Here is a 27,809-nt window from a genome sequence, read left to right as displayed (position 1 = left end):
TCGTTTAGATCATAGAGTAAACCCGATTTGCTGATATATAAAACATCGGCGTACTATTCTGTACAGATCTGTTTGTTAAATTCATTTTTGTGGTTTCTCTCTCATAGAATTTCCATTTTCACAAAGAGATATTTCTGTGAATTTCATGTGTCAGTTAATTAAACAAATGATGTATACGTCACCGTATGATTGTGAACATCGTTAGTTTATACTGACGAATAATTGTGAACTGCAACCAACCATTAACAATTTTACGTTTATTTCTCGATAATTTATAATCTATCAACATCAGATCGTCAAATTGTGAACTGTTCGCTGATTGGATGTAAACAAACAAATGTTCTTGTGATTTTCAATAAGTGTTTTATATACGTTTTAAATAGTAGATTCCGTTGTTTTCATATCTAAAGTAACATTTTTAGTGTATAAGAAACTGGTGCCATATTGTGATTTGTGAGGCTATATCCATTTATAACAATGTCCGAAATTGAACCGGTCTTTACGCAAAACTTACTAGTTATTGTGGATGAAGAACAATTTACCTTAGAGGTAATAACCTATTATAGAGGGTACAGTGCAAATGATAAAATGGACAAGTGAAAAAATACAAAGTGTGATCAAATTGTTGGAAGACTATAATTCAGATAAATCTCAGGGAAGGCGCCTAACAAATAAACAATACCATCACATAAATAAATATATTATGAATGTTGGTAAGCGAAAAGTTTTAATAATAAAAAGAAAACAAATCTCAGGTCCAGCAGTACAAATGATTCCAACAGAAGTATATTGCTACAAGTCGAGACAAAATTGTTCTTGAGAAATAAATATGTGGTACCAATATTTCTTAACCTGTGTAAGACATGTCTGATAGAAAAGCTTTCCTAAAACAGGGATTGTCGTAAATTTATTGATTTCTGACGACTTTAATCGAAGAGATCAGATAGATCTTGTGGACTTTGAAACATCTCCAGATCGATTGTACAATTAATGGTTAATGCAGTATCATTTTATAGAACGAGTAAGTAATTGTTCAACTATACACCACATTTACTACTTTTTCGGGTCACATTCTCACAGTTCTCTGACATGTTGCAATAAACGAACATTTTTTACATGCGGATTTTTTTATTTTGGTACTACACAGGACATACATAGCTATAAATATAGAACGTAAATATCTGATATCAGACAATTAATTGTGAATTTTCTTTTCTTGCCTCTTACGTTTGTATCTTAATTCCACATATACAGAACAAGGTAATTTGACTGATGATAGAACGGGACATATTATGAAATATTATGAACCCTGCATGTTATTTAAATATTGTAAACTATCGAGAAACAATACGTAAAATTGTAAATGGTTGGTTGCTTTTGACAATCGTACGGTGATATATATATATATATATATTATATATATATATATATATATATATATATATATATATATATATATATATATATATATATATATATATATATATATGTATATATATTATAGTAGAGACGTTTTTTGTTATATTCGATTATAGCCCGTACGCTTTTTCTTTATTCATATTTATACAAAAATCCTGTTAACCTAAAAAAAATTTCTTTTTTTTTTTTTCAAATAATGTCTATTAAATTGTTTTTTATCGTTAGAAAAAATTCAATTTAATGGAGTATAGTTAGGTGATAGAGGCGAGAATGCGACTACGGTTTTGATGGTTCGGAGGGTGTTGATTGAGGCGTCAATATTGCGGGTCAGGTCTATCAAGCTTGGGCGGAAAATTTTTTTAAATTGTTTTAATAATGAAAATCTATAAAATAATTGCAAATAATCGAATCAGCTTGATTGACCAGCCCTCCGTTTTTTTACAGTGGCTGAGCCGGCAGCTAGTAGATTAGGAATCGAATAGCCGCGTATGTGTGTAGCTAACGATTATTTTCACTTTGCAGTGATGGTCGATGCTTTACCTCCGCCTCCGCCGTTTTTCAAAAGTAATTTTTGGCAATCGAACGCGTCCATCAGCAAAAGGGAACAAGATCAAGACATGATGCCGCCTCCGGATACAAGCTTAGTTCCCGTATCCACCAGACGTCCATCGATGAATCTACTACAATCGATTAACGATAGTCATTCGCCACCAATGTGTCCATTAAAACAAGAATACGTCGACGAATCGAGTCAATGTTCTCTAATAGACCAAGATAGATACAGACATTTATCGGAAAGTTCTTTGGACGCCCACCAAGGAGATTCCAACATTTCCATGTTGAACGAAAACAGCATGATGAGTCACATGAACGATAATTCGAACATCAGCGTCGGTAACGAAGATACCGCCATCGATATAGTTCGAGGTGGAAACGAAGACAGTTCTTCTTCGACTCCTTCGACGTCGATATTGAACGAACAAACTAGCGCCGTAATGGATTTAAGGATGAAATTACCGATAGCCACCGTAGCGGATTTAGTTAATACGACGGCGCCTTCGATAGCGGCCCTCCAACGTTTCGGCATCATGGAACACCCCACGGAACCGCTGCCGAATCAGAGCGCGCAAAGCGTCGAAAATTATTTAAACAAGATCGAAGCTAAACCGTCGATGATACCTCTAACTAACCCGACGGGACTTTTGATGAAAAACGACCTGAGTCGAATAATAAACGGAAGGGAACCGATGTTTCCGGCGACGAATCGACCGTTCATGTCGTGTAGAAGTCAAAACGAAGTTGTCAATATCGTAGCTAAATCGGAAAGCGCCGAAGTACCGGTACATATACCGGAACGAAACGACACGACGGCGTCTTCTACTATAACGACGGTGTCGAATAGTTTGGAACGAATCGTACCGACGCCTATCAACACCGAAAAATTGGACGCCCTGGTTAATTCGACGGTGGAATCGCATTTGAGTCCGACTTCGCCCAAAGACGTCCTGGTACCGGAAGCGATCATCCCCGCCGGAGACGTTATGTTAAATCCGATGATGATGACGACGACGACGACTACGACGTCGATTTTGGGCCGAAACGAATTGCCGGATAATCCGAATTTGACGACGACGACGACGACGCCGGAAGCGATTTTGAGCACGCAGATATCGCCAAATTTGATGTGCGCCAATACGCGACGGCGGGAAAATTTGTGTCGATCGGCGCAACGACCGTTATTGACGACGGCGGCTGCGGTGGTGACGGCGCCGGTTAATTTGGCGTCGTTGACGACGGAAGCCGAAAAGGTGGTGTTGTTGAACGCCGCCGTCGATCTATTGGAAACGCAGCAACAGTTGCACGGTATAGGCGGCGGCGGCGCGACGGCGCCGGCGGATGATTTCGTCGCGCGGTCTTACGGATCGCCGATGGTTAAGGAGATGGTGCCGAATACGCAAAACGACAAAAATAAAACTGTCGATGGGATGATACCGCAGGGGTTTACCGCCTTAACCGAAAACGAACTCATCAGTTTGATTAATCCGAGTTGTTTCGATCAAGGTAATAACAATTATCGATGATTTTTTTTCTATTTTTCTTTCTTTTTTTTTTTTTTCTTTTACTTTTACTCTAGTAGACGTTTGATTAGCGGAGATTTTTGCGTAATTTTTGTTTTTGTATTCATTCGAAAATATCTTCCTGCGTTCAAACAAGATTTCGGGAAAAAATGTCGATTTGGCAACGCCGTTGCTTTTTTTTTCTTTTTGAAAAAATCGCGTTTTGAAGAGGCATTTTTTGAAATACGATCGCCGATGTTGAAATTACGTTACAGTTTACCGGGGGGTCGAAAAACTTTTTCTTTTTGTCGTATCGAACTATTTGTTTTCGTATCACGAGATTTGGGGAGAAAATTTTAGATTTGACAACGTTGCAATCACTGAAAATTTAAATTACGTTACAGTTTACCGGGGTCGAAAAACTTTTTGACGTACCAAACGGTTTTATGTGTCAAAATTTCCGTGCAGCTGTTCAAAATTTTTTTTTTTTTTTTTCCTTTAGCCACCATTCTCGAATATATCTATTATTATAATTTTTCCCAAAAAAATCTATAAATTAAGTTTGAATTATTCGACTATCCCTCGTATATATATTTATATCTAAAATTGATCCAAAAAAATTAGTATTCCAAATATCGATCAATTCGAAAAACCCCCGTATGTAGTTGTTTCGAAAAAATTATTTCAATTAGCAATCAATTTGACAAACCCCGGTATCAATTATTACAGTAATCCCTAATAAATATCTTAATTTGCGATCAATTTAACAATCCCTCGTATATATGTTTCGTTTTAATTGTCCCGAAAAAATTATTTCGATTAGAAATCGATTCGACAATCCCTCGTATATATCTGTTTTTATAATTGACCCAAAACAATCGATATCTCGAAATTATTAATTAATTCAAAGTTTTTTTTTTTTTGAATAAATTTCAAAATTAAAATTTTGTACAATATCTTGTTTACGTTTTGAAGATATTTGAAAATGAGACTGATATTTTTAGAAACCTCTGTATGTATGTAGGTTTTATCTACAAATCTCGAACTTATTTATATATCATCCTGTATAATGTGTATATAGATAGTAGATAATATCAGCTTAGAAAAGTATATAACTTTATATGTGTTGTTAAGTAGTTTAGAGAACGTCCTATAGCTTTTAACGAGATCTTCGAGGGGGATTTTCAAAAAAAATTGATTATTTTAAAATATTTTTCTCGGTGTACCGTCGTCACATCAACGATACTGACTACTAAAAAGATTTTTTTCATTAATACTTCAAATCAAATCTTATTATTCGACTTCCCTCGTAAGTAAACTACTTACTACCATGTTTGATTCAAATTCGTCGTTTATTTATGGCGACCTTGAGGATGTTTCATCGTTTTTAATTAAAAAGTTAGCAGACGTAATTGATATTTACATTTAACTTGGCAACGACGTAACTTTTATCGATAATAACAACCGGGAAGTTTCTTTGAAGTTAAATCTTATTCATGTTCCCTCGTAAGTAAACTACTAATTTAAATTCAATTAATAATTGATACAAGGTGACCTTGAGGGTATAACGTTTCGTTTAATAGGTTGTCGACATATCAAAAAAATTCATTTTTATTTCGGTTATTTTTTTGTAATAATTATTATCGGACGTAATTAATATTTACATTTAACTTGGCAACGCGGTAACTTATACTATCGATAATGAACGAGATGTTTAATTGAGGTTAGAATATTTGGAATTAATGAGAATTCAAATAAAACGTTTAATTTTCGATTGAAATATCTATTTTTTTCACTCGATATTGAATATATATTTATCCTGAAGGATAAAATAAACAAATTAAATGATCAAAGAGCGAAATTTATACAAGGACCGTAAAAATATTTTTATCTCTGTATGTAAATTCAGCGCGTAGGAATATTGACAGCCGTCATAGATAAACATTAAATACGGAGGTTTCGTTTACGAAATATAACGTATCGAAATGTTGAATAAGATTAATAGAAACTAATACTACGGGGGTGTTACTAAATTTAAATAATATTATTTAATTTTTATATAAACGTCACGTTTAGATTCATTTTATTTTCATTTGTAACAATTCACTCGAGTATATAACTATAGGCGATGTTGCCGAATTTGATTTAAATCGGGAGATGATTTGAAATTTTTCGAAAAAACTTTTTTTGAAATAAACAATGATTTTGACGATCCCTCGCATGTGTCACTGCCATTTTATTTACGTTCTGCTTTATTTATCATCTTGTTTTAAATATAACGATCAGTACAATCTGTATATGTATATATTTCTCGGTAATTTTTGTTTGTAGATTTATTTTGTGGTTTTCTCGGTATATGATGACGCATTAGGTTAACCGAGCATGATTTCAGAGTCAACAGTTTTTTTCAAATAAATTCCCAATATTTTTTTGATTTGAAACTCGTTTTTAATAAATACCAAAAACTTTTGCAAAATTAATGCGTGGAATATTCGACCTGCACTTCAAAATATCACCTTGACATTGTCGATATTAATCCCCATTTAAATATTTTTTTTTGCCGGTAATTTTACACACGTCGTTAGGAAATTCCGAATTATTATTTATTTTTATGAATTTTTTTGAATTCCATCGAAATGCGAATCAAAAAACTTATAAAAATGATATAAATGTGATGTTCGGGAAGCTCCCTCTCGATTTTTAATCGAGATGATTACAATTTCTTATATTAATCGATTAATCGTATCGTAGAGTTTTTTTTTTCCTTATTGATTATGACAATTTTTTTCTTGGAATCGATTATTAATCGATTTTTCGAGATATTTCGATAACTTTTGAAATTCTAAACATTCCAAAAATGAAACTACAAACGCTGAAAAATCGATTTTTGTATTCCAATTATTTCCCTAGATACAAATCCTTCCCTCTAAATCGATTATCGACCAGCTCTATTTCGATCATTAATCGATTTTTCGTATTCCGAATTTCAATTATTTTTCGAAAAAAAAAATTATCAAATTTGAAGGTTATAAAGTAAATCTTTCCCTCCGAATCGATTATTGAACCCAAACAGCTCCATTTCGATTATTAATCGATTGGAACAAATAATTTCTATGACTTTTGAAAGTACAAACATTAAAAAATTGGAAAAAAAAATTAAAACTAGATTCTCTGAAAATTATTTTTTGAGGTTATGTAGTAAATTTTTTCTTCTAAATCCATTGTAGATGTTGCTAAAACCTTATATCGATTATTAATCGATTAATCGAGGTGATTCGATGACTTTTCAAATTACATTAAAAAATTCTTTTAGATCGATTGTCGAACTTGCCAACGGCTTTATATCGATTTTGAATCGATTCTACGAGATGTTTCGATGTCTTGAAAGTTCTATTTTTGGAAAAATTTGTAAAAATCAAGTTTTGAATTGTGGAAATTAATTTATTTTTCTGAATCGATATTTTTAAAAGCTATATATCGATTATTAATCGAATTTTAGGAATGTATATTCACATATTGAAAACATAACCTCTAAAAATCATCAACATCAACATATCAAATAAAATTCCTTTTTTTTTTTGAATTTTCCATTAAATCCCCCGTATATCAAATCTCGATAACCTAAACTCACTTAACCCGATAATATATACAATGTCATTCAAAACAATTTGGAAGTTTTTTTAAAAAAAAACTGTTTGACTAAATCAACATAAAATTTATAGTCATCCTAAATTTCATTTGTTTTTTTCAGTATAAAATTCATTGGTGGAGGCAATCATCATTCATATATACTTATCAATGTGATGTAAAATGAAAAATATTTGTGACGTATTTACCTATTATTTGATATACACTCGTAAAACATTGATATTATGACGTAAAAAGGTCGAATTACACAAAACGAATTCGTTAGGTATAAATCTGTGTGCTAAGAGTGTTCGTTAGTATCATCATCTAAGTTTATAACCACACTCGATACCGATATAATTAAACCTCGAATTTCATCGATAAATATCGCCGAAATAGAGGTTTTATTTCGCTAATTGTGTTTGCGAGCTATGTTAAGTTGAACAAGTTTAACCGCTAAACGTACTTGTGTTACTCTTATTGCCGAACGCACCTATAAAGTCGTTGATATAATTTGACAACGTAGACAGATGTGTTTATGTCAATCAGTTTGTGAAATACTGTTGATAATATAAAAGTGTGTTTGTATATAAAATTGTGTTTTATGTGATTAAACTGAGATTTTGTTTCTAACTTAACATAGCAATGTAACGTTCTAGTCCCCTCTAAAACATCGTGAATAAAATATATTTTTATATGGTTACATTTTAACTTGGATATGGTATAATGTGGAATTTGATATTTCGATTTGTTTTTACTTTAAAAACCTCGTAGTTTCTTACAAAAACCAACATTCCAGCAGCTGTTTTCAATTAATCGGAATCTAAGACGCTTTTGTTTCGATAACATTTAATGGCCTAATATTGTATAAAAAAATATGACTGATCTAATTTTTAATTGAAAAATATTTATAAAGCTCCATTGGAAAAGTTTGTTTTTCTTGAAAAAATATTGAGAGTTTTATCGCATTCTTCCTGAATATGAAAATTTTGTAATTATGTTCCTATTTTGGGGAGTCAAATGTTTTCAGTGAAAGCAGAAAAACTTGTATATAAGGTGTTACGATATTGAAGAAAAAAAGTTTACAAATTCTTTGGAACTTGATTTTTTTTCTAAATGCATTGATAACACTGATATTATCACATCGCATTTTTTTGTTACCTATGATTAATATATTTATGATTGTTTTTATTTCGAGTATAAATAGTCTAATTGTACATTAAGCATAGAAGTTTGTATGGATATAAAATTGTGTTTATTATTGTTACAAAGTATATATTAAAAAAAATATATATATATATACATATATATTGATAAAAATGATTTTGTTTTATTTCTTTTCCCAATCATTTTTTCTATGAGGAAAAATAACGCAAGTAAAAAATTGAATAATTTTTATATTATTATCATTAATTAGTAAAAACTCACACTTTCGGAATAGATTTCTTACTGAAAATCCTTAATGTTTTTTTTTTTGAAAAATACATAGAAATTTGTGGTTTTTGGATATTTAATTGTGCCAGAAACTTATTTTTATTTTAAATGAGTCGAAAAATGATTAAAAAATCGTTCAAAATATTATTTTTTTGACCAAAAATGAAATTTAGTGTCTCTTTGATATTAAAAAATGGCGATTTTATCATATTTACCTCATTAATGTTCGTTCGATCGGTTTTAGGGTAAATAAAAAAACTATAAATAATAAATAAGAACAATTTACTTTTACAATTGTCCATTTTGGTTTACAATTTGTATACATAAGACATAACCTTAATTTCTACTATACATCACCGTCATCACTCGAAATAATTAATATAATCGGCCAAGGAAATAATAAGGCACAACTGCTTCACCCCAACCACCCTTTCCGATAACAAAACGCCACGTTATTGATCAAATATTTTAGATCAAGGGAAAAATTAATTTTTTTCGACGAAAACCCCTCCGCATAATTATCGTTTTTTTGTAATTATAAAGATTAGTTGTTAAAAAAAATATGTACAAAAATATACATAAATAAGGAATGTGGAAATAGGTTTTATATTATTTTTTTACATTGCAAAAAACGATAAAAAGAAAATTTTTTCGAGAACATAAAGGGCAGTAGGAGGGTCGTTGGAAATTAATTTTTTTGTGACGCCCTGTAAAAATTTATTTTATATTTTCCTATTCGTATATCCTGTAGGATAAGCTCGTCTCGAAGTAGACAACCGAAAACCCAGATGTACAGCCCCCCCTAACTTTTAATTGAAAAAAATTCTATTTTTTAATAAAAAAAAACTTTTTAGAAGGCGTCGCTAAAAATTTTTACTTTCAACGACCACCCTAAAGGGCAGTTATGTCGGGGTTGGTTTTTTAAACCCCCTAAAGTGAAATTAGTAAATATAAAGAATTTCCAGGAAAATCGCGTATGTTCGAGAAAGATCTGGAAATGGATATAAGGAATCAAAAGAGGGCGAAAAAATATATATACAGGGATGTAAGAAATAATATGTGGTCTACCAGATTCACGTTAAAAAAATTTATATTTGTATTCAAATGAATCATTATGGGTTAAGTTTGCAGTGTTCGAGTTATTTTTTTTTCTTCTAGTTTTTATTTAAAAAAAAAATAAGCAAAAAAAAACAAATAAAAAAATACAAAATTCGTGATAAAATAAAGGGTTATCTTTGTAAGAATAAAAATAAATTCAATAAAATAAAATATTTTTTCTAGAGAAATTTGAGTAAAAAAAAATATACTCAATTTGTCAAAAATAGCAATTAAAATAAAACTAATTTACTATTGATTTTTAAATATTTTTAAAAACTATTTTTGACTAGATACATTTGTAAAATTACTGGTCCAAATTTTGAGTCGAAAAAAGTTTTGAGCAATTCAACGTTTAAAAAAACAAAACCTAAGTACAGACAATATTTTGCAATCAGCACCGAAAAAATGAGCTTTTCAAATAGATAAAAAGCACACACACTTTTGTAGTAATGATAAAAATTTTATCAATTATTATTATTATTATTATTATTATGAACCAAATAACAAAAAAATACAACTTCCAACTAAATACTACAATACTAAATATAATGAACCAAATGGCAGAAAAAGACAACTTTGAACAGTTAATGCAGTTTGGAACATGATACTATGTAGTGTGATAATCATAGAAATGAAATTTTATCTAATGTAATGAACCAAATGGCGAAAAGACACTCAAGACAGCTAATGCCGTTTGGACCATAAATCAAACGACAGGGCAACGAGAATTTCGACAATTCCAGATAATAAATAAAAATAGTAGGAAATAAAATTTTATCTATGAAAATATCAGTTTTTTCTGTGAAAAACCAACCAAAAAAAAATATGATTTTCCGCAATCAAACTTGTTTAGGACGTAACACTCTCTACTGTAATGAACCAAATGGTGAAAAGATACAACTTAAGATAGTTAATGCCGTTTGGACCATAAACCAAACAAAAACAAAATATTAATTGATTATGTTCAATTTTCCAATAATAAATGACGACATAATTATATTAAAAAAAAGTCATAGGAAAAAAAATTTATTTATGAAAATATCAGATTTTTTTTTGAAAATCCCACTAAGACTTTTTTCAATAAAACGTATCTGAGATGAAACACTATCTACTGTAATGGACCAAATGGCAAATTTCGACAATTAATGTAATTTGGATTATAATAACAGAAGTAAAAATTGAATTTTTAATTTAATGCAGTTTGGAACATAACAACGGAAGTAAAAATCAAATTGTCAGTTTAATGCAATTTGGAACATTATAACAATGACAAATCATAATATTGATCGTGCTGTGCTTCATTTTCAACGATTAAACCCTATTTTTGAATTTGAACCTAACTACCATTCAAAAATACATACAAATGAAAATTATAGGATCAGAATGTGAGGTTTCGAATTAAAAAAAAAAAAAAATCAAACTGGATCAAATTTCTGTTATCTGATCTTCCAGCAGGCCTTATGGTAATAAACTATCCAAGTAACCAACAATATGCGTTTTTCTTGATACAAACTCGTTTGAAGGAAAATAAAAATCACAGATTGTATCAGCTAAATTAGTGATGGAATAAAGCGTTTATTCGATGTTAAAGATACGACGCAGTCTTCAACAATCATCCTCGTTGCGTTGTTATAAAAAATTCGATAAAATACCCTTCGGGGATGTTTAATGACAGACTGCGCGAAAATAGAAGATTAAATAATGACACAATGATTGAGTTTAGATGAATCTGGAGTGTCATTTACTGTTCATCGAGGAATTAGCGGGGAGGGTTGCCGATCGTTGTTGGGTGTTCATATATGGCTTCATGTTAGAGCGAGTTGATTCCCTGTTAATAAAAACAAAAAAAAAATAAAAGGTTATTAGTAGATGATATTAGTTCGATTTAATATATTTATTACGCCTTTATGTACATATATGGTTATGTGAATTTGTCAGGTATTGACTGTTATGAACCAAATGGTAAAAAATTACTAGTTTCGGTTATTAATGCGGTTTGCATATTATTTACGAATGTAATGAACCAAACGGTAATAGAGTGAAACTTAAGACACTTTATGCAGTTTGGAACATAATATCAAATGTAACTAATTTAATTTTCGGTTTATTGCAGTTTGGAACACAATATTATCAGATATAATGAACCGACAAATGAAAAATCATGAAAATTTTGGAAAAATTATGAGAAGTTCAAGAAAATTATAGAGGAATTGTAGTCATTTTGAAGAATTATGAAATATATGGAGAAATTATAGAAAAATTGAAAAAAAAAATGTTTTAAAAATCATGAAAATCAGAAATAAGTTAGAAAACCGAGTTGCAATTGAAAAAATTAGTGGGTATTTTCGAAAAATAATGGAAATTTCAAATAAATTACGAAACCATTACAGGACGATTAAGAGAAATGTGAAAAAAGAATGAAAAATTCATTAAAAAAATTAAAATTTTGAAAATTTCAAGCAAATTGAAGTGATATTGTGAACATGACAGAAAAATTATGAGGAATTTGAAAAAAAAAATATTAAAAATAGGAAAATTTTGAAAATTACAAGTAAATTGAAGAAATGTTGTGAAAATGACAGAAAGATGATGAAAGTTATATAAATATTTTGAAAAATATAGAAAAAATGGGAAATGTACAGAAAAATATAAAAATTACGAGAAAATTTTGAAAGATTTATTAAAAATTAGAAAATTTATGAGTAAAGTATGAAAATTTTGATAAAATTATCAGCGTAAGATCATGAAAATTACGAGAAAAATATAAAAGTTTTGACAAAATTGTAAAAATCACAGAAAAATCATAAAAAACTTTTATAAACTCGGAAAAATTATAAGAAAATTATTAGAAACCCATAAAAATTACAAGAAACTCATGACAATTTTGACAAAAATATGAAAATTGTTGATAAATATAAAAATTGTGGGCAAGATAATGAAAATTACGATAAATCATGAAAATTTGGAAAAAATGACCAAACTCACATGAAAATCAGAATAAGACTGCTTGCAAAAAAATATGAAAAATTTTAAAATGTTACAGAAATTCTAGAAACACAAAAATCACGGGAAATCGAACCGGAACCAAAATTTTTTCATAATCATAAAACAGAAAAATATATTAAAAATCCGCATAACCATTTTTGAAACATTAATTTATGTTAAAATAGCATTAGAATCACATTTAATACCAACAAAAACTTACCAAAAATTTCAATTAAAAAAAAATATCAACTACTAGGTACTTAAAATACATATTCGATCTATCGTGTGAATAAAACGCAAGAAAATAATTTTAAATAAAATAATAAAAAAAAAAAAACAAAATCTCGTTAATTAATATCTGAAATTTATTGAAAATTCCCGAAACAAGCCATGCAATAACATCAGGCAGCGCGGACAGTCAGTCCAGTCATCTCAGTAGTCATCCCTGATTAAAATGGAATAAGTCCTGTATACACTAAAAATAGAAAAAAAATTTCTATATTTTAAACCGCCACCAAAAAACTACCGGTAGATATCTACGAGAAAATTTCATTTCAACAAAATTTATTTACAGTTCCCCACATGCAACTTTCAATTTTATTGATTCTTCTTCTCGATTCTGTCAATTTTCCTATTTATTATCTATCTATTATTGGGAAAATCAGGAAAATTGCAAATTAATTAGAAAAATATTGTGAAATTGCGGGGAATTTGGAGAAATATGGAAAAAATACGAAATTATAAAAAAATCATGTTAATTTTGAAAAATTACAAGAAAACTGTGAGTTATTATTATTTGGTAAGTAACACTATCTACTGTAATGACCCAAATGGTAAAAAATACATCTTAAGGCATTTAATGTAGTTTGGAACATAAACCAAATAAACAACGAATTATCAATTGAACTGTGTTTCATTTTTCATAAAAAAATAATAAATGATCGCGTAATTAAAAAAACATTAATATCATTTGAGAATTTCAGTCAAGGTGTTTTTCAAAAAACCGGCAATAAAGTAAAATTTTGTAATTATTTTGTTTGGGATGTAACACTATCTACTGTAATGAACCAAACAGTAAATACAACTATACGCCATTAATGCAGTTTGGAACATGATTGTAATGATCAATAAAATATTAATTTGAATATGTTCAATTATTGATTATTTTAAAGCAAAATTGAAACATACTGTTTATTGTTCAATTGCATATAGGGTGGTATTTTGATTTAGCACCAATAAAATAATAGAGAAATAATAGAAAAAAAAAAGAAATAAAAGGAAGCGAAACAAAAAAGGAAGAATTACAGAATATTTATAGTTTATTGATAACAATAATAATAATAATAATAATAAAAAAGAAAAATATAATACAAATAAATATATACAGGTAACTTACAAAAAAAAGTAATAATTGGTAAGTATAAAAGAAAAATATTTTTATTTTATATTAAAAAGGAAGAAATTAGTCATAGAATGAAAATAAAAATAGCAGTAGGGGGCAGAAACAAAAAAATATGTGTTATTATATGTGTTATTTATCAATTTCTAATAAATAATTTGAAAAATACTATTGAATCATTCTAAAATATGAGTAAATATCCTGCTTCTTGCGTATTTTGCTATACGAGATATGGAAAAAATGAGACGAATCCAGTTGTGTATCAGAAACTGGTAATAATGGAAATAAAATTTAAAAAACCAAAAAAATACAATTGTTGGTTATTAATGCAGTTTTTAGAACATAATACTGAATTTTAGACACCTAATGCACTTTGAAATATAATATGCAGTTTGGAGAGTGAGATTATCGACTGTTATGAACCAAATGGTAAAAAAATACAACTTTGCGTGCGATTTAAGCAGTTAGGAATATAACATCGAATGTAATCAACAAAATTTCCAGTTTTATACATTTTGGAACAAAATATTATCAAACATAATGAACCAAAAGGGAAAAAAAAACACAACTTGAAACAGTTAATGCAATTTGGAACATAATATCGAATGTAATTAATTTAGTTTTGGGTTAATTGCAGTTTGGAACTCAATATAATGAAATGAAACTTGAAAAATCACATTTTGGGTATTTAAAGTCATTTGGAACATAATAAAACCGATAAGCAACAAAAGATAACTTTAGACAAAAAACTTTGTTTGGAGCATAACAGTATCGACTGTAATGAACCAAACCAGTGAAACTTTAGACACTTTATGCAGTTTGGAGCATAACATCAAATGCGATTAATTTAATTTTGGGTTTATTTGCAGTTAGGAACACAAACTAATGAAAGGATACTTGGAAAATCAAATTTTCGGCATTTAATGCTATTTGGAACATAACTACTGTAATAAATCCTCGACTATAACTGAATACTGCGGTTAATCCTATTTGGAGAAAGAAATTTTCTGCTGTAATTAACCAAAAGGTGAAAAAATACAATTTTCCAGTTTGGACCATAAACCAAACGACAATGAAGTTTTCAATTTTTCATCCTTAACCAATAAGAAACAAACCAAATTTAAAAATATCCTTAATTTTTAGATGTAGTGAAATCGAATCATTTTTATGGATATATTTACCTCTAAATACGAAAGAAGAAGAATTATTCACACAATTTTCTAGATATGGAGTATTTTTTTAAATAAGTTTCATAAAAAAGTAGATTTTGTCCCAAATATTTTGCAATAATCCTGTAGAGGTATAATATTATCTATTGTAATGAACCAAATGGCAATAAATACTCCTTTTAGTGATTACTGTAGTTTGGAACATAATTGTGATAATTGAAAGGACAATAAAATATTAATTTAAATTTAATTCAATTCAGTTCAACTTTTGATTATTTTCGTCAAAATAAATTTTTAAAAACAAATTATTAAGTATAAAAAAATATTTTATTAAATAATATTTTGCAATTAATCGTGTTTTGGAAGTTACACTATCGCCTGTAATGAACCAACTGGTAAAAAAATACAACTTGAGACAGTTAATGTCGTTTGGAACATGATTGTAATAATAAAATATTACATCAAATATATTGTTCAACAAACTTTTTGAAAAAATTGATTTTTTTGCTAAATAATATTTTGTGATTCACAGTTTTTCATAGAAAAATCCCAAATACATATTTCATAGGTCATAATACCCCATAATAAAATTTTAAATCACTTTGTAGTCGATTTAAAAAAAAAATAGAGGAAGGGGAGTTAATTTGGTATTAGGTTCACTCACCTAGGCGATATTTTCGTCGAAGAATCTATGGCGTTGGAATTGTTGGCTTTGAAACCGTATTTTTGTATTTTCCTACTTAATCTCGATACCCACTGTCTTTGTTCGTCGTGCGAACAAGCGAGTAATAGTAATTCTTTGGCATATGAGGGATCGTAATGGAGTTTACAAGGAGGTACCGAATCCTCCTTCTTTTCTAAATGGTCCTTGTGAACCTTTATCCTACATCCTGAAACGACAAAAACGATAGTAATTTTTAATTATCGACAGTAATGAACCAAATGGCAATAAAATACAATTTTGTGCACTTAATGCAGATTGGAACATGATAACGTAAGTAGTCAACAAAATTTTTCATATGAAGTAGTTTGTAACGTGATATTTTGAAACATAATGAATCGATAGGAAAAAAAAAATGAAATTTTTGACATTTTAAATTATTTGGAACATAATACTATCGACTGTAATGAACCAATTCGCAATAAAATATGATTTTCGATTGAAAACTTCGTTTGGAGCATGATACTATTGTCTATAATGAACCAAATGGCAACAAAACATAATTTCGGATACTTAATGCAGTTTGGAACATAATACTATCGATTGTAACAAACCAATTGGCAGTAAGAAGTCATTTTTCACTAGAAACTTTGTATGGAGGATGATACTATGGACCGTAATGAACCATATAACAAAAAATCACATTTTTGGGTACTTAATGTAGTTTGGAACATAATACTATCGACTGTTGCCAAAGCAATTGGCAGTAAGAGGCCTTTTTTGACAAGAAACTTCATTTGGATGATTATACTATGGTCTATAATGAACCAAATGGCAACGAAACACAATTTCCGGTACTTGCATGCAGTTTGGAGCATAATAATAAACTAATCGGCAATAAAAGATAATTTTTGGAACATGAGACTATGTACTGTAATGAACCAAACGACAACAAAATACAACTTTGCGCACTTAATGCAATTTAGAACATAATTGTAATAATCAAAAACGATAAGTGACCTTGAACCATTGGTTATTTTTGTTAAAACAAAAAATATACAAGGTATTCTCCATTAATTTTTTCATATATACAATTTCAGTAAAATTATAAATATTTTTAATCAAACATTTTTTTTGTACAAATTTTCGAATTATTTTTAAATTTAATAAGCTGAAACATATATAATACTCACTTCTACATTCCAGGGCCGGCGGCGGCCTAAACATATTCCACATCGGTTTCGGACATACTTCACACGTAGTAGGCATGTGATAAGATATATTTAAAAATTCGTGCCCCTTGTGTAAGATGACGCCGGGTTTGTCATCGAAATTCCTCATAGATTGACTGACGTCTAAAGCTAGCGTCGCCTGTTCGGCGTCGGTTTTTCGCGCCTCGCCCTCGCCCGCGTACAAAAGTTGAAATATCCTCGGTATATCTTTGGAATCGGCTCGGATCACATCCCCTTGGGTTACAGAACGCACGTGGAATACTTTACTGGAATCAAATCGTAGAAATGGGAATTTAATTTATTGATTTTCAAAGGGCATATGAATATTGACGATATAAATTGTCAAGGGGCAGTAAAAAGGCAAAGAAACGCCAAGAAATAGTAAAAAACACAAAAAGTAACAAAAACTAAAAGGGGGGCGAAAAAGAACAAGAATTAATAGAAAATTGTAAAAATCTATCAATAAAATAAGAAGGGGGAAAAGAAAGACCAGGATATGAGAGAAAATTGATAAAAAGAAAATAATAACAAAAAAGGGGGCAAATAATGAATAGGAAAAGGGAGAAAACAGTGAAAATTAGTATAAACAAATAAATAACAAAAAAAGGGGGCAAAGAATGACGAGGAAATAGTATAAAGCAACATAGGAAAACGGACAACAATACAAAAAAAATCAACGAAAACATAAAATAATAATAAAATAAAAGAGACAACACAAAAAACAAAAAAAAAAAAAAAATTCTTTCACCTCAAATCCAAAACGATAACCGGATCAGAATTCTGTTTATCATTATCAGAATTGTAGAAAATAATTTTCCTACTGGAGACCACGACGTACTGTTTCTTCCAACCGTGCCTCCTGATATTCTGTTTGGAGGGTATCGACAACCACCCCTCGAATACAGCATCGATTTCCTCACCGTCGTTATCCGCCGAACTCAACGACGCCGTTTCGCTGTTCATCGAAGACAATTTCAATTGGAGCTGCTCCAAATCGGCGTCCTTACTATCCAATTCCATTTGGAGACGTTGCTTCGCCGATATTTCTTCGTTGAGCTGAGCCTGGGGGATATCGAGAAAACCATTAAAAAAATAAATAAATAAAAAAAATAAAAATAAGTTGATAAACTGAATTAAAAATGGAAAAAATAAAAAATAAAACAAATGAAAAAATGGAAATGAATGAAAAATGCATAAAAAATTAAAAAAAAAATAAATAAAAAAAGAAGAAATTTAGTTATTTGGTATTTACGCTTAAATCTTGTATGTTCTTCTGATAATTTCCTATCATTTGATTGTATTTTTCCTTTTCCAAGCTCAACTCCTGTTGCAGTTTCTTCAGGTCTCGCTCTTTCCGCCTCAAATCGGCGTTGGAAACTTTGGATTTTCCTTTGGCAGATTCCCTGATGTCTTTCCTGTTCAATATTTCGTGTAACTTATTAACTGCTTGCTGTTTCAAAAGGCTTTCCGTGTTCAATCTGTTCACCTGGAATTTTTAAGGAAAATTTTAATTGAAAAATATTTAAATTCGATTAAAATAATTTACCAATTTTTCGTATTCCTCGTTGTTGTTAGTTTTCCTGTTGAATTCTTCTTGTAACTGCTTGTACTGCCTGTTTAGTTCGTCTTTTTCTTTTTGTAATTGTTCCGTTAACTTTTTCAATTCCAATTCTCTATCTTTGAACGTGTTTATCGCCACTTCTTTGCTGTTTATATCCGTTCTGTGTTTAGCTAGTAGATCTTTCAATTCCAATTCTTTCATTGTTTTTTCTTTTTCCAAATCGGCTACGGTTTCTTCTGCTATCGATCGTGCCAGGGCTTCGGAATCAGCTCTAATGTGATTATTTTCATTTAAATTTATGTTAATGTGCTCTTTTTCACGAAATTATGAAAAAAGTAACTAACAGCGAGTTTCTTTTTAATATAGTTGAAATACAAATTTTACTGAACTATAATGTAGTAAAAATATCAAAGGGAAGGTAAAAAATAAAAATTTTTGTTAAAATTAGTAAAAAATCCATATATTATTTGACTAAAGTTAATTCCTTGTGAGTAACTAAAAAAACAATGGACTATAATGAACCAAATGGCAACAAAAATACAACTTTCAACAGTTAATGCAGTTTGGAACATGACATTAATGACTGTAATAAACCAAGTGACAATAAAAGATGATTTTCGACTAGAAACTTTCCTTGAAGCATGAAGCAATACTATGTATTGTAAATGAACCAAATGACAAGAAAATACAACTTTGATCAGTTAATGCAGTTTGGAACGTAATATTATCGACTGTAATCAACCAATTCGTAATAAAAGATAATTTTCAACTGAAAACTTTGTTTGGAGCATAATACTATGGACTATAATAAACGAAATGACAAAAAACACAATTTCGGGTACTTAATGCAGTTTGGAACATAATACTATCGATTGTAATGGACCAATTGGCAATAAGAAGTTATTTTTGACTAAAAACTTTGTTTGGAAGATGATACAATGGACTGTAATGGACCAAATGGCAACAAAAAGAGGGACTTTCGGCCAAAATGTAATTACACTGAAAAACATGTTGAAAATATAAAATATACTGATTGTTACAGATTACGGAGAGCAAAAATACCCTGTCGAATTTATTATTGACTTATATTGTGGAATTTTTAACTCAATATCGTCATTATTCATCCAAAATCAATAAATTTGACACTAATTTAGAAACGTCAATTATGTAAATCCTACTATTAAAACTTGCCAACTAGAAAAATCTATTAGAATAGTATCAAAAATACTATCCAGCATACATATTAAGTTTTTTCACAATTTTTTAACTAATTATTGAAAAAAAAAAGGACTCTAGTGATAGAAAAAGCCAGATACTGTCAAATATAGTAACGATACAAATTTTCCTGTACTATAACATAATTAAAAGATTGAAAAGAAGGTGAACACTGAAATTTTTTTGTCAAAATTGATGATAAATAGGAAAACAAAAACCGTATCTACACTGAGAAAAATGTTAAAAATATAAAATATGACGGTTTTTGGAGGTTACGAAAAGTGATAACAAACCTCCTGCCAAATATAGTTGAGCTACAAACTTTCTATACTATACTATAATACAATGAAAAGTTGAAAAGCTAGATAATTTTCAAATAAAAATTGTAATAAATAAATGAATACCTCGCCAAAGCCAACTGACACTGATGTTTCAACGAGGCCCTTTCCTCTTCGAACTCCTTATTGATCCTATTCTTCTCGTCCACTTCCTCTTTCAATTCCACCGTCTGCGTTTTGTACAGCGTCGTAAAATACTGTTCGGTTTCCAAATTTTCCTGCAGCTCTTTCATCTGCAACTGATCCCGCTGCCAATTGTTCTTCACCCTCATCAATTCCTCTTCCAGCGTTCTCTTTGTCTCCTGCAATTGGCCGATTTCCACCAACAATTGAGATTCTTTCGCTTTGAGTTTATTGAATTCCGCCGTCTGCTGACTCATTTCCGATTGGAGGATGTTCTTCTTCTGTTGCTCTTGCTCGAACTGACCGTTGACGGCTTTAACTTTTTCCACTTCCTGTCTGTATTCACCTTCCAATTTCTGTAATCTCTGTTGGATCTGTCTGTAATCCACCGATAACATCGAGATTTGTCTTTCCTTTTCCTGCGAATTCAAATCGGCTTTTTGGCGGGCGCATTTTTCTTCGTTTAGTTTCGTTTGTAGAGCTGAAATTTTTTTATTTATAATCGGATTTGAAAAATTTAATGCGACGTAATAGAAAAAAGAAAAATTACTAAAAAAAATAACCGTCGAAAACTAATTTTGAAAAATCTAATTCGATGGTTTAGAGAACAATTTCAAAAAATTCAATAAAAATAAATTTTTTTCAATAAATATAAATAAATTGATAAAATTAAAAAAAAGAAGGAATTAAGTTCGATGTTCTAGAAAGAAAATATATAAAAAAATCTATTAAAACCAAATTTTTCCACTAAATATAAAAAAGATTAGTAATAAAATAAAATTAAAAAAAAAACATCAAAACAAATAAATTTTATACCAAATAACCATATAATATGAAAAATAATAAATTTTACATATTAAGATTATTTAAAAAAACAATTATACAAATATACAAACTCCATAAAAATATACAATAATTTTTACCGTTTATAATACGATCCATGAGTTCTGCTTGTAAAAAAATGCACTAAATTGAATTTCGATAAAATTATTTTTTTTTTTTTTGGAATTAGAATGTTACCTTTGACAACTTCCAAATTGGCTTCTTCCTTATTCAAAACTCGACTTCTTTCGGTTTCTTCGTGTGCTTTAACTTCTTGCTGATATCTATTTTTGAGCGCCTTCAATTCCAAATCTAGTCCGGCGCATTCTTTTTCCAAATTGGATACTTTCTCAGTTAATTGGATGTTATCGGTTGATATTTTCATTTCTTTTTGTCGTACCCTTTCCATTTCGGCGTTCACCGATTGTAATTTGTTTTCTAGAACTATCTGTTGATCGGACATCTGGACAGAAATGGAAATTTCCATGAAAAATTTCATTTTGGAACACAATATTATCAAACATTAATATGACACTATCGACTATAATGAACCAAATGGTAAAAAAATACATCTAAAGATAGTTAACGCCGTTTGGTACATAATTTCAATTGTAATCCAACTAAATTTCAAGTTTAATGCATTTTGGAACAAAATACTATCAAACTTGATGAATCCATACGTAAAAAATCGTACTTTCGGTATTTAATGCAATTTGGAACATAACATCACCGACTGTAATAAACATATTTATAATAAAAGAACTTTCAGCTTAAAGCTTTGCATTTAGACCAAAACACTATCGACTGTAATGAACCAAATGGTAAAAATATACAACGTAAGACAGTTAATGCCGTTTGGAGCATAATTCCGACTGTGATCCAACTAAATTAATATTTATCATTAAATATCTCCGGAAATATTGATTTTAACGACTACGTGCTAGAAAAACGAATTTTCCACAAGTTTGTTAACCACATTTTTTTTATAGCTCACATCAATCACGAGATAAACACAATGGACACTTTTGCAGAGCCATACATTCTGAAAAAAAAAACCATCCATGGTCGAAGCGATGATAAGAAACATCACCTAGCTTTGGAAATTTATTAAAATGTGTTTTTTTTAAAGGGAAAATATTCACACCCCAAAAAAATTTTAGTAGTAGTACTATACAGGGATGTTTTGAACACTAAATATATATATATATATATATATATATATATATATATACAAGGTAATTAGAAATAATTTTTTGTTAACACACTTCGGTACCAGTGTAGAAAAATAATTAATTGACTCACCTGACTCCTATAATTCCTTTCTTCAGTTAACTGATCTTGCAACGTCGCTACTTCAGTTTGTAGAGTATCCCTTTGGCTCTGTATCGATTGCAACAAGGTCTGATACTCAGCCACCTTATGTTCCGAATTCGATTTAACTATAGTCAATTCGTTAGCCTGTTTCCTCAATTTCTGACAATTTTCCGTTTCCGCCTTCAATTTTTCCTGCATCTCGTTCACCTGCTTCTCCAACAACTGTATCTTATCGTTGTGCTGCTGATTATTGTTCATTTCCCTCGTCCTCTTATTCTGTTCTTCTTCGTAACGTTTCTTCAATTCTGATAAATATTTTTCGGTGTTTTTTCTCAAATCGCTTTCGTGTTCGGCTTTCCTTTGCAATTCCTTGTAATTGTGCCTCAATATTGTCAGATCCTTTTCGTTTTTAGTCATTTCTTCTCTGATGTCGCTTTCCCTTTGAGCTATAGTCTCTAATTGTATCAATAGTTGTCGGTGTTTGGCTTCTAATGTTTCTACGTTTAGTTTTTCTTGTTCTAGTAACAATTCTAATTTGTGGACGTGATTACTAGAATCCGATGGAATGTTATTCAGTTTACTATCCACTGAATCCAACGAGGATAGTAACTGATAATCTGAATTGTAAGTAAAACCTTAAAAAAAAACAATTTAAGCACAATATTCGTATATACAATTGATTTTGATCAATTTATAGTATTAGAAGGAAAGGTAGTTCAGGAAATGGGCGAGGAGATCAGTTTGGGAAATCACACTATCGACTGTAATGGTGCAAACGGCAAAAAGTGGAATTTCATGTGAATAATGAAATTTGGAACATAATATCAAATGTAATTACTATTTTTTTTTGTGTAAAGCTGTTTGGGACGAAATATTATCTAATGTAACGAACTAATACGTGAAATACCAAATTTTCGGCACCTAATGCAGTTTGGAACATGATAGTATCGACTGTAATACACCATTGGCAATAAAAGATAATTTTCAATTAAAAACTTTTTTTTGAACATAATACTATGTATTGTAATGAACCAAATGGCAACAAAATACAACTTGGCGCATTTAATACAGTTTGGAATATAACATCGAATGCATCAACCAAAGTTCTAATTTTGTTGAGTTTATTTAAAATATAATTAAATATAATGAAACAAAACGTCAAAAATTAGACTTTCGGCATTTAATGCAACAGAAAATAACTTCCAGCTACAAATTTTAACATTTAGTCCAGTTTGGGAAACGACACTATCGAATGTAATGAACCAAATGGTAAAAAAATACGAATGTTCACACTTTATGCAATTTGGAACATAATTATATCAAACAAAATGAACCAATATGAAAAAAATATGACTTTCGACACTAAATACAATTTGGAACATAACAACACCGACCGTAACAAACCAATTGGCAACAAAAGATAAGTTCAGGATAAATACAAAACATTTAAACATATCTGGGGAATACATATCGATTGTAAAGAAACCAAATGATAGAAAAATACGATTGTGATCAACTAAATTTCAAATTTAATGTATTTAATGAAACAAAATATTTTCAAACTTGATGAATCCATACGTAAAAAATTGAACTTTCGATATTTAATGCAATTTGGAACATAACACTACCGACTGTGGTAAACATATTTACAATAAAAGAACTTTCGGCTTAAAGCTTTGCAGTTAGACCAAAACACTATCGACTGTAATGAACCAAATGGTAAAAAGATACAACGTAAGACGGTTAATGCCGTTTGGAACATAATTGCGACTGTACCAAATGGTAAAAAAAAATACAACGTAAAATAGTAAATTAATATTGAGAAATGATTTTTTTTACCTATAAATGGTAGATGATTGCCCACGAAACTATTAGGCACAGGAAAATTTTCTTCGGGCGTCTCGTCCTTTTCGTAATCCTCGAAATTACTGGTATCGTCATCCCCCGTCAATTCGGGAACCACCGGCGGCGCCGTATCCCTCAAATTTTCAAAAGTCCAATTTTCGTTGTTCACAAAAAACGGATGCATCTTTATCTCATCCACACTATTTCGCCCTACGATTTGTTTTCAATAAAAAATAATAAAAAACCACCCCTCCCCCAACCCCTCAAATTATCAAACCTACCTAACCGCTTGTTTCTATCACAGAGAAGACCCTGTATAAAACACTTGGCTTCGTTGGAAATTTCGACTTCGTCCGGAAACGACAAATTATTTTCGTGGTACATGATCTTGTTGTAAGTACCCAGAAGGCTGTCGGCGTAAAAGGGCGTTTCCCCTACCAACATCTCGTACACGAAAATTCCCACCGACCACCAATCGCATTCCCTTCCGTAAATCCCTTTCCCGTGGCTCTGCAACACTTCCGGCGAAATATAATCCGGAGTACCGACTACGTTGTTCGATCTAACCAAACCCCCGTCGTCCATTCGCATACAAGTACCAAAATCCGCCAATTTCAAGTGCCCGTATTTATCCAAAAGCATATTGTCCGGCTTGACGTCCCTATGGACGAATCCCATCGAATGGATCACGTCCAAAGCTAGCACGACTTCCATCGTGTAAAATTTCGCCCAAGTTTCTGGTATATCGTAATTCGACATCAGATTAACTATATCCCCGCCCGGCATGTAGTCCATTACCATGTAGAGATGTTTGGTATCCTGCACATTACCACAAAACTATTAAAATCCGTCCGGACGTAACCTCACTTAACTTACCTGGAAGGCGAAATGTAATTGAACTATCCATTCGGATCTGGCGTGTGCCATGATGTGTCTTTCCTCCCAAAAGAAAGCCGAATCCGATCGTTTGATCAGATCCGCTTTGCTCAATCTTTTCATCGCGTATACTTTTCTAGTGTACTTTTGCCTAACTAATTGAACTTTGCCGAACGCTCCCCTACCTATCACTTTTATGTGTTCGAAATCATCGGTTTTCATTCGGAGATTGATAATATCGCTAGCGAAATCATCATCTGAAACGGATATATTTTCAAAATAGGAAGATCATATTTTCGTAATTCTACGATACAATAACCAATTGAGACATCGCTCAATAAATTACGTGACTAATTAGAAAAAAAAAACAACCTTCTAAAAGCACGCAAATTTTTTGTTAAATCGGTAGTCACTGGGGACCGGATTTGGTCTAAGAGATCCTGGTGCACCTTTAGCCAAAGGACTCAAAATATTCATTAACTACAATCCCTGAACGTTCCTTGTCAGTTGGGGAGAGGATCCTGGTGCACATTAAGCCAAAGGACTTGAAATATTCATTAACTACAATGCCTGAACGTTTCTTGTTTGTGGGGGAGAGAGTCCAAGTGCAATTTGACCTCAATAATAAAGAAATTTGGTAATTTGACGTGGTAAGTGATTGCCATGGTGAAAATAGATAGTGGACGCCTGCTGAAGCAATAATTCAATTAACTCTGTTCATCCGGGATACCAATTCCTAGCGGTTCCACTGAAACACAGACTTATGAATGAAACGACAGTCTTCCACGTCGAATTATGTTTGGTATTCCTCAAAGTCGTCCTTTAAACCCTACTCCTGAGAGTCATATGGTTCAGTTCAATTGATATTCCAGCTCCAACCCAAGAAAAACAACCTCTAAAAGAGCAGCTGCTGCCTTCGACGCAGGAACCACAAAGTACTCCTTCCATCCGCACCAAAAAAAAAAACAAGATGACTCAGAAACTACATCCAATGAAGATGTTTAGTAAGGGAGATCTGTTGCATCCACAGTTATTGTAGCACTACTGATTCCAACTAAGCAAGCAATCATTCATTCATTCTGTCAGCATCACATTACTGTTATTCGATCTATTTTCAACAGATACAGGCCGTTCACATAACCAGCATCTTTTCCTATCAATATCAAGGCTCCTAAGGCTATGGGATTCTAAATTCGTAGAGTTTGTTAGTTGTTTTTACTGTTTATATACTTCTAGTTACGTTTAAACAAAAATGCAACATGTAAAAATGGAAATTAATAAATATTTTTCCAATTTTTTCAATATCTACTACATTTTTATAAATGAAACTGATGAAAATCAATGAACACTTGATAATAAAATACCATGGTCAAATACATTTGAATTACTAGTTTATTCAGTTATCAAGGCTTCTAAGGCCATACGTTCGGTTATTAGGGTTCCTAAGGCTATGGGATTCTGAATTTGTATGGTTATTTAGTTGTTTTTATTGTTTATATACTTTAAGTTGGGTTTAAACGGGTAAAAATGGAAATTAATAAATAATTATCCAATTCCTTTAATATATACTATATTTTTATAAATAAAATTGGTGGAAATCAAACAAATTATTACTGAAAACTTGATAATAAATTCCCCATGGTCAAATACATAAATTTTCTAATCTATTACTATTTACTTTATAAAGTAACTGACCTATTAATAAAGATAAAACTGTTTATTTTACTTTCAAAACTTGGAAGATGTATTACTGTTAGTTATAATTTGTTAATATAATCATTTATTTAATTGGTACTTACACCTATTTAAGTAAACTTCGACATTCTTCAATTTTTTAATAGCTGGATGATCACAATCTGTATACAGTGCTTGTACTGTATCTAGTAATGAATCAATATTTCCTTTCCCTCGAGGCTCTTTTATACGTTCCTCGAGAAGTCTTAATCTTCTCCTACGATCCTCATCGTTTATAATATCCATTTTTTAATAAATATATTAAGTAAAACTACTTTTAAACACTAGTAAAATATCTGCAAAATAAATCGCGTTAAGCGATTATTGTACTACAAATTAAAATAATTATTTCGTTGGCAACTAAATAATTGTATTTTTCATTATTGCGTATTGTTTAATATGTAAATTCGTTGATAACTAATGCTATATCTAAATTTTTAAGATATCAACCTGTCAAAAACATCGCTTTGTATGAAATAATAATGATTTTCCCTTACCTGAACATTACACGTTCTTGGAAGATACGTTTAATATTAAAAACGATCTAAATATCACTAATTAATTATATTATACTAAACATAAAACTAAATAAATCGCCGAAAAAAAATCATATTTATTTTAAAAGAAAGCAGCCATTTTAAAATTAATCATCACATCACTTTCCTTTCTTCATTCGATTCAAGCGATTTTTATGATTCGATCAACTATGCAATCACTATTCTTTTGAATATGTCAATCATATTATATGACTTTATTAAAAAAAACTTATAATAAACTCAGCGGAAAATATTACGACTTCATAAGTAATAAATATTATCTAATATTAATAATAAAAAAAACTTTTATTTATAGTTTTTAGAAGTTAGAAGAAGAATCGCAATTGCGCCAACGCAAAAAAGC

General features: G+C 30.4%; 2 protein-coding genes across 3 annotated transcripts in view; one reads left to right on the top strand and one right to left on the bottom strand.

Moving 5' to 3' along the window:
• Positions 1–8,349, top strand: part of LOC130447067 (uncharacterized) — a 54,892-nt gene extending 46,543 nt beyond the window's left edge. The window contains exons 10-11 of the mRNA XM_056783694.1: positions 1,942–3,480; positions 7,228–8,349. Of these exons, the coding sequence (XP_056639672.1) occupies positions 1,942–3,480; positions 7,228–7,232 (1,544 nt within the window). The 3' untranslated portion in view covers positions 7,233–8,349. The remainder of the gene's footprint in view (positions 1–1,941; positions 3,481–7,227) is intronic.
• Positions 8,350–8,802: 453 nt separating this feature from the next.
• Positions 8,803–27,734, bottom strand: LOC130447066 (rho-associated protein kinase 1). 2 transcript variants are annotated; one of them, XM_056783691.1, is made up of 14 exons: positions 27,407–27,734; positions 26,975–27,205; positions 25,176–25,432; positions 24,581–25,118; positions 24,294–24,509; positions 22,443–23,089; positions 21,339–21,603; positions 20,262–20,799; positions 18,628–18,913; positions 18,334–18,567; positions 17,830–18,143; positions 17,043–17,347; positions 15,853–16,078; positions 8,803–11,463 (listed from the first exon to the last, which is right to left on the bottom strand). In XM_056783691.1, exons 2-14 carry the CDS (start codon positions 27,153–27,155, stop codon positions 11,373–11,375), a joined length of 4,098 nt encoding a protein of 1,365 aa, XP_056639669.1. In that variant the 5' UTR covers positions 27,156–27,205; positions 27,407–27,734; the 3' UTR covers positions 8,803–11,372. The 2 variants fall into 2 exon arrangements, with proteins under 2 accessions (XP_056639669.1, XP_056639671.1); XM_056783693.1 differs by lacking the exon at positions 8,803–11,463 and adding an exon at positions 12,968–13,095 and having other exon boundaries at positions 27,407–27,551.
• Between the last annotated feature and the right edge of the window lie 75 nt (positions 27,735–27,809).

Source organism: Diorhabda sublineata, chromosome 7 (genome assembly GCF_026230105.1).
Source record: "Diorhabda sublineata isolate icDioSubl1.1 chromosome 7, icDioSubl1.1, whole genome shotgun sequence".
NCBI lineage: Eukaryota > Metazoa > Arthropoda > Insecta > Coleoptera > Chrysomelidae > Diorhabda > Diorhabda sublineata.
This window is presented reverse-complemented; position numbering and strand designations above follow the sequence as displayed.

What these genes read in the sequence shown, in the direction of transcription:
- LOC130447066 (XM_056783691.1), bottom strand. Translation starts at nt 27,155, where the DNA reads ATGGATATTATAAACGATGAGGATCGTAGGAGAAGATTAAGACTTCTC. An exon ending in CGAAGTTTACTTAAATAGGT is followed by an intron (nt 25,433 to 26,974) that starts GTAAGTACCAAT and finishes TATCCGTTTCAG; the next exon opens with ATGATGATTTCGCTAGCGAT. An exon ending in TGATAGAAACAAGCGGTTAG is followed by an intron (nt 24,510 to 24,580) that starts GTAGGTTTGATA and finishes AACAAATCGTAG; the next exon opens with GGCGAAATAGTGTGGATGAG.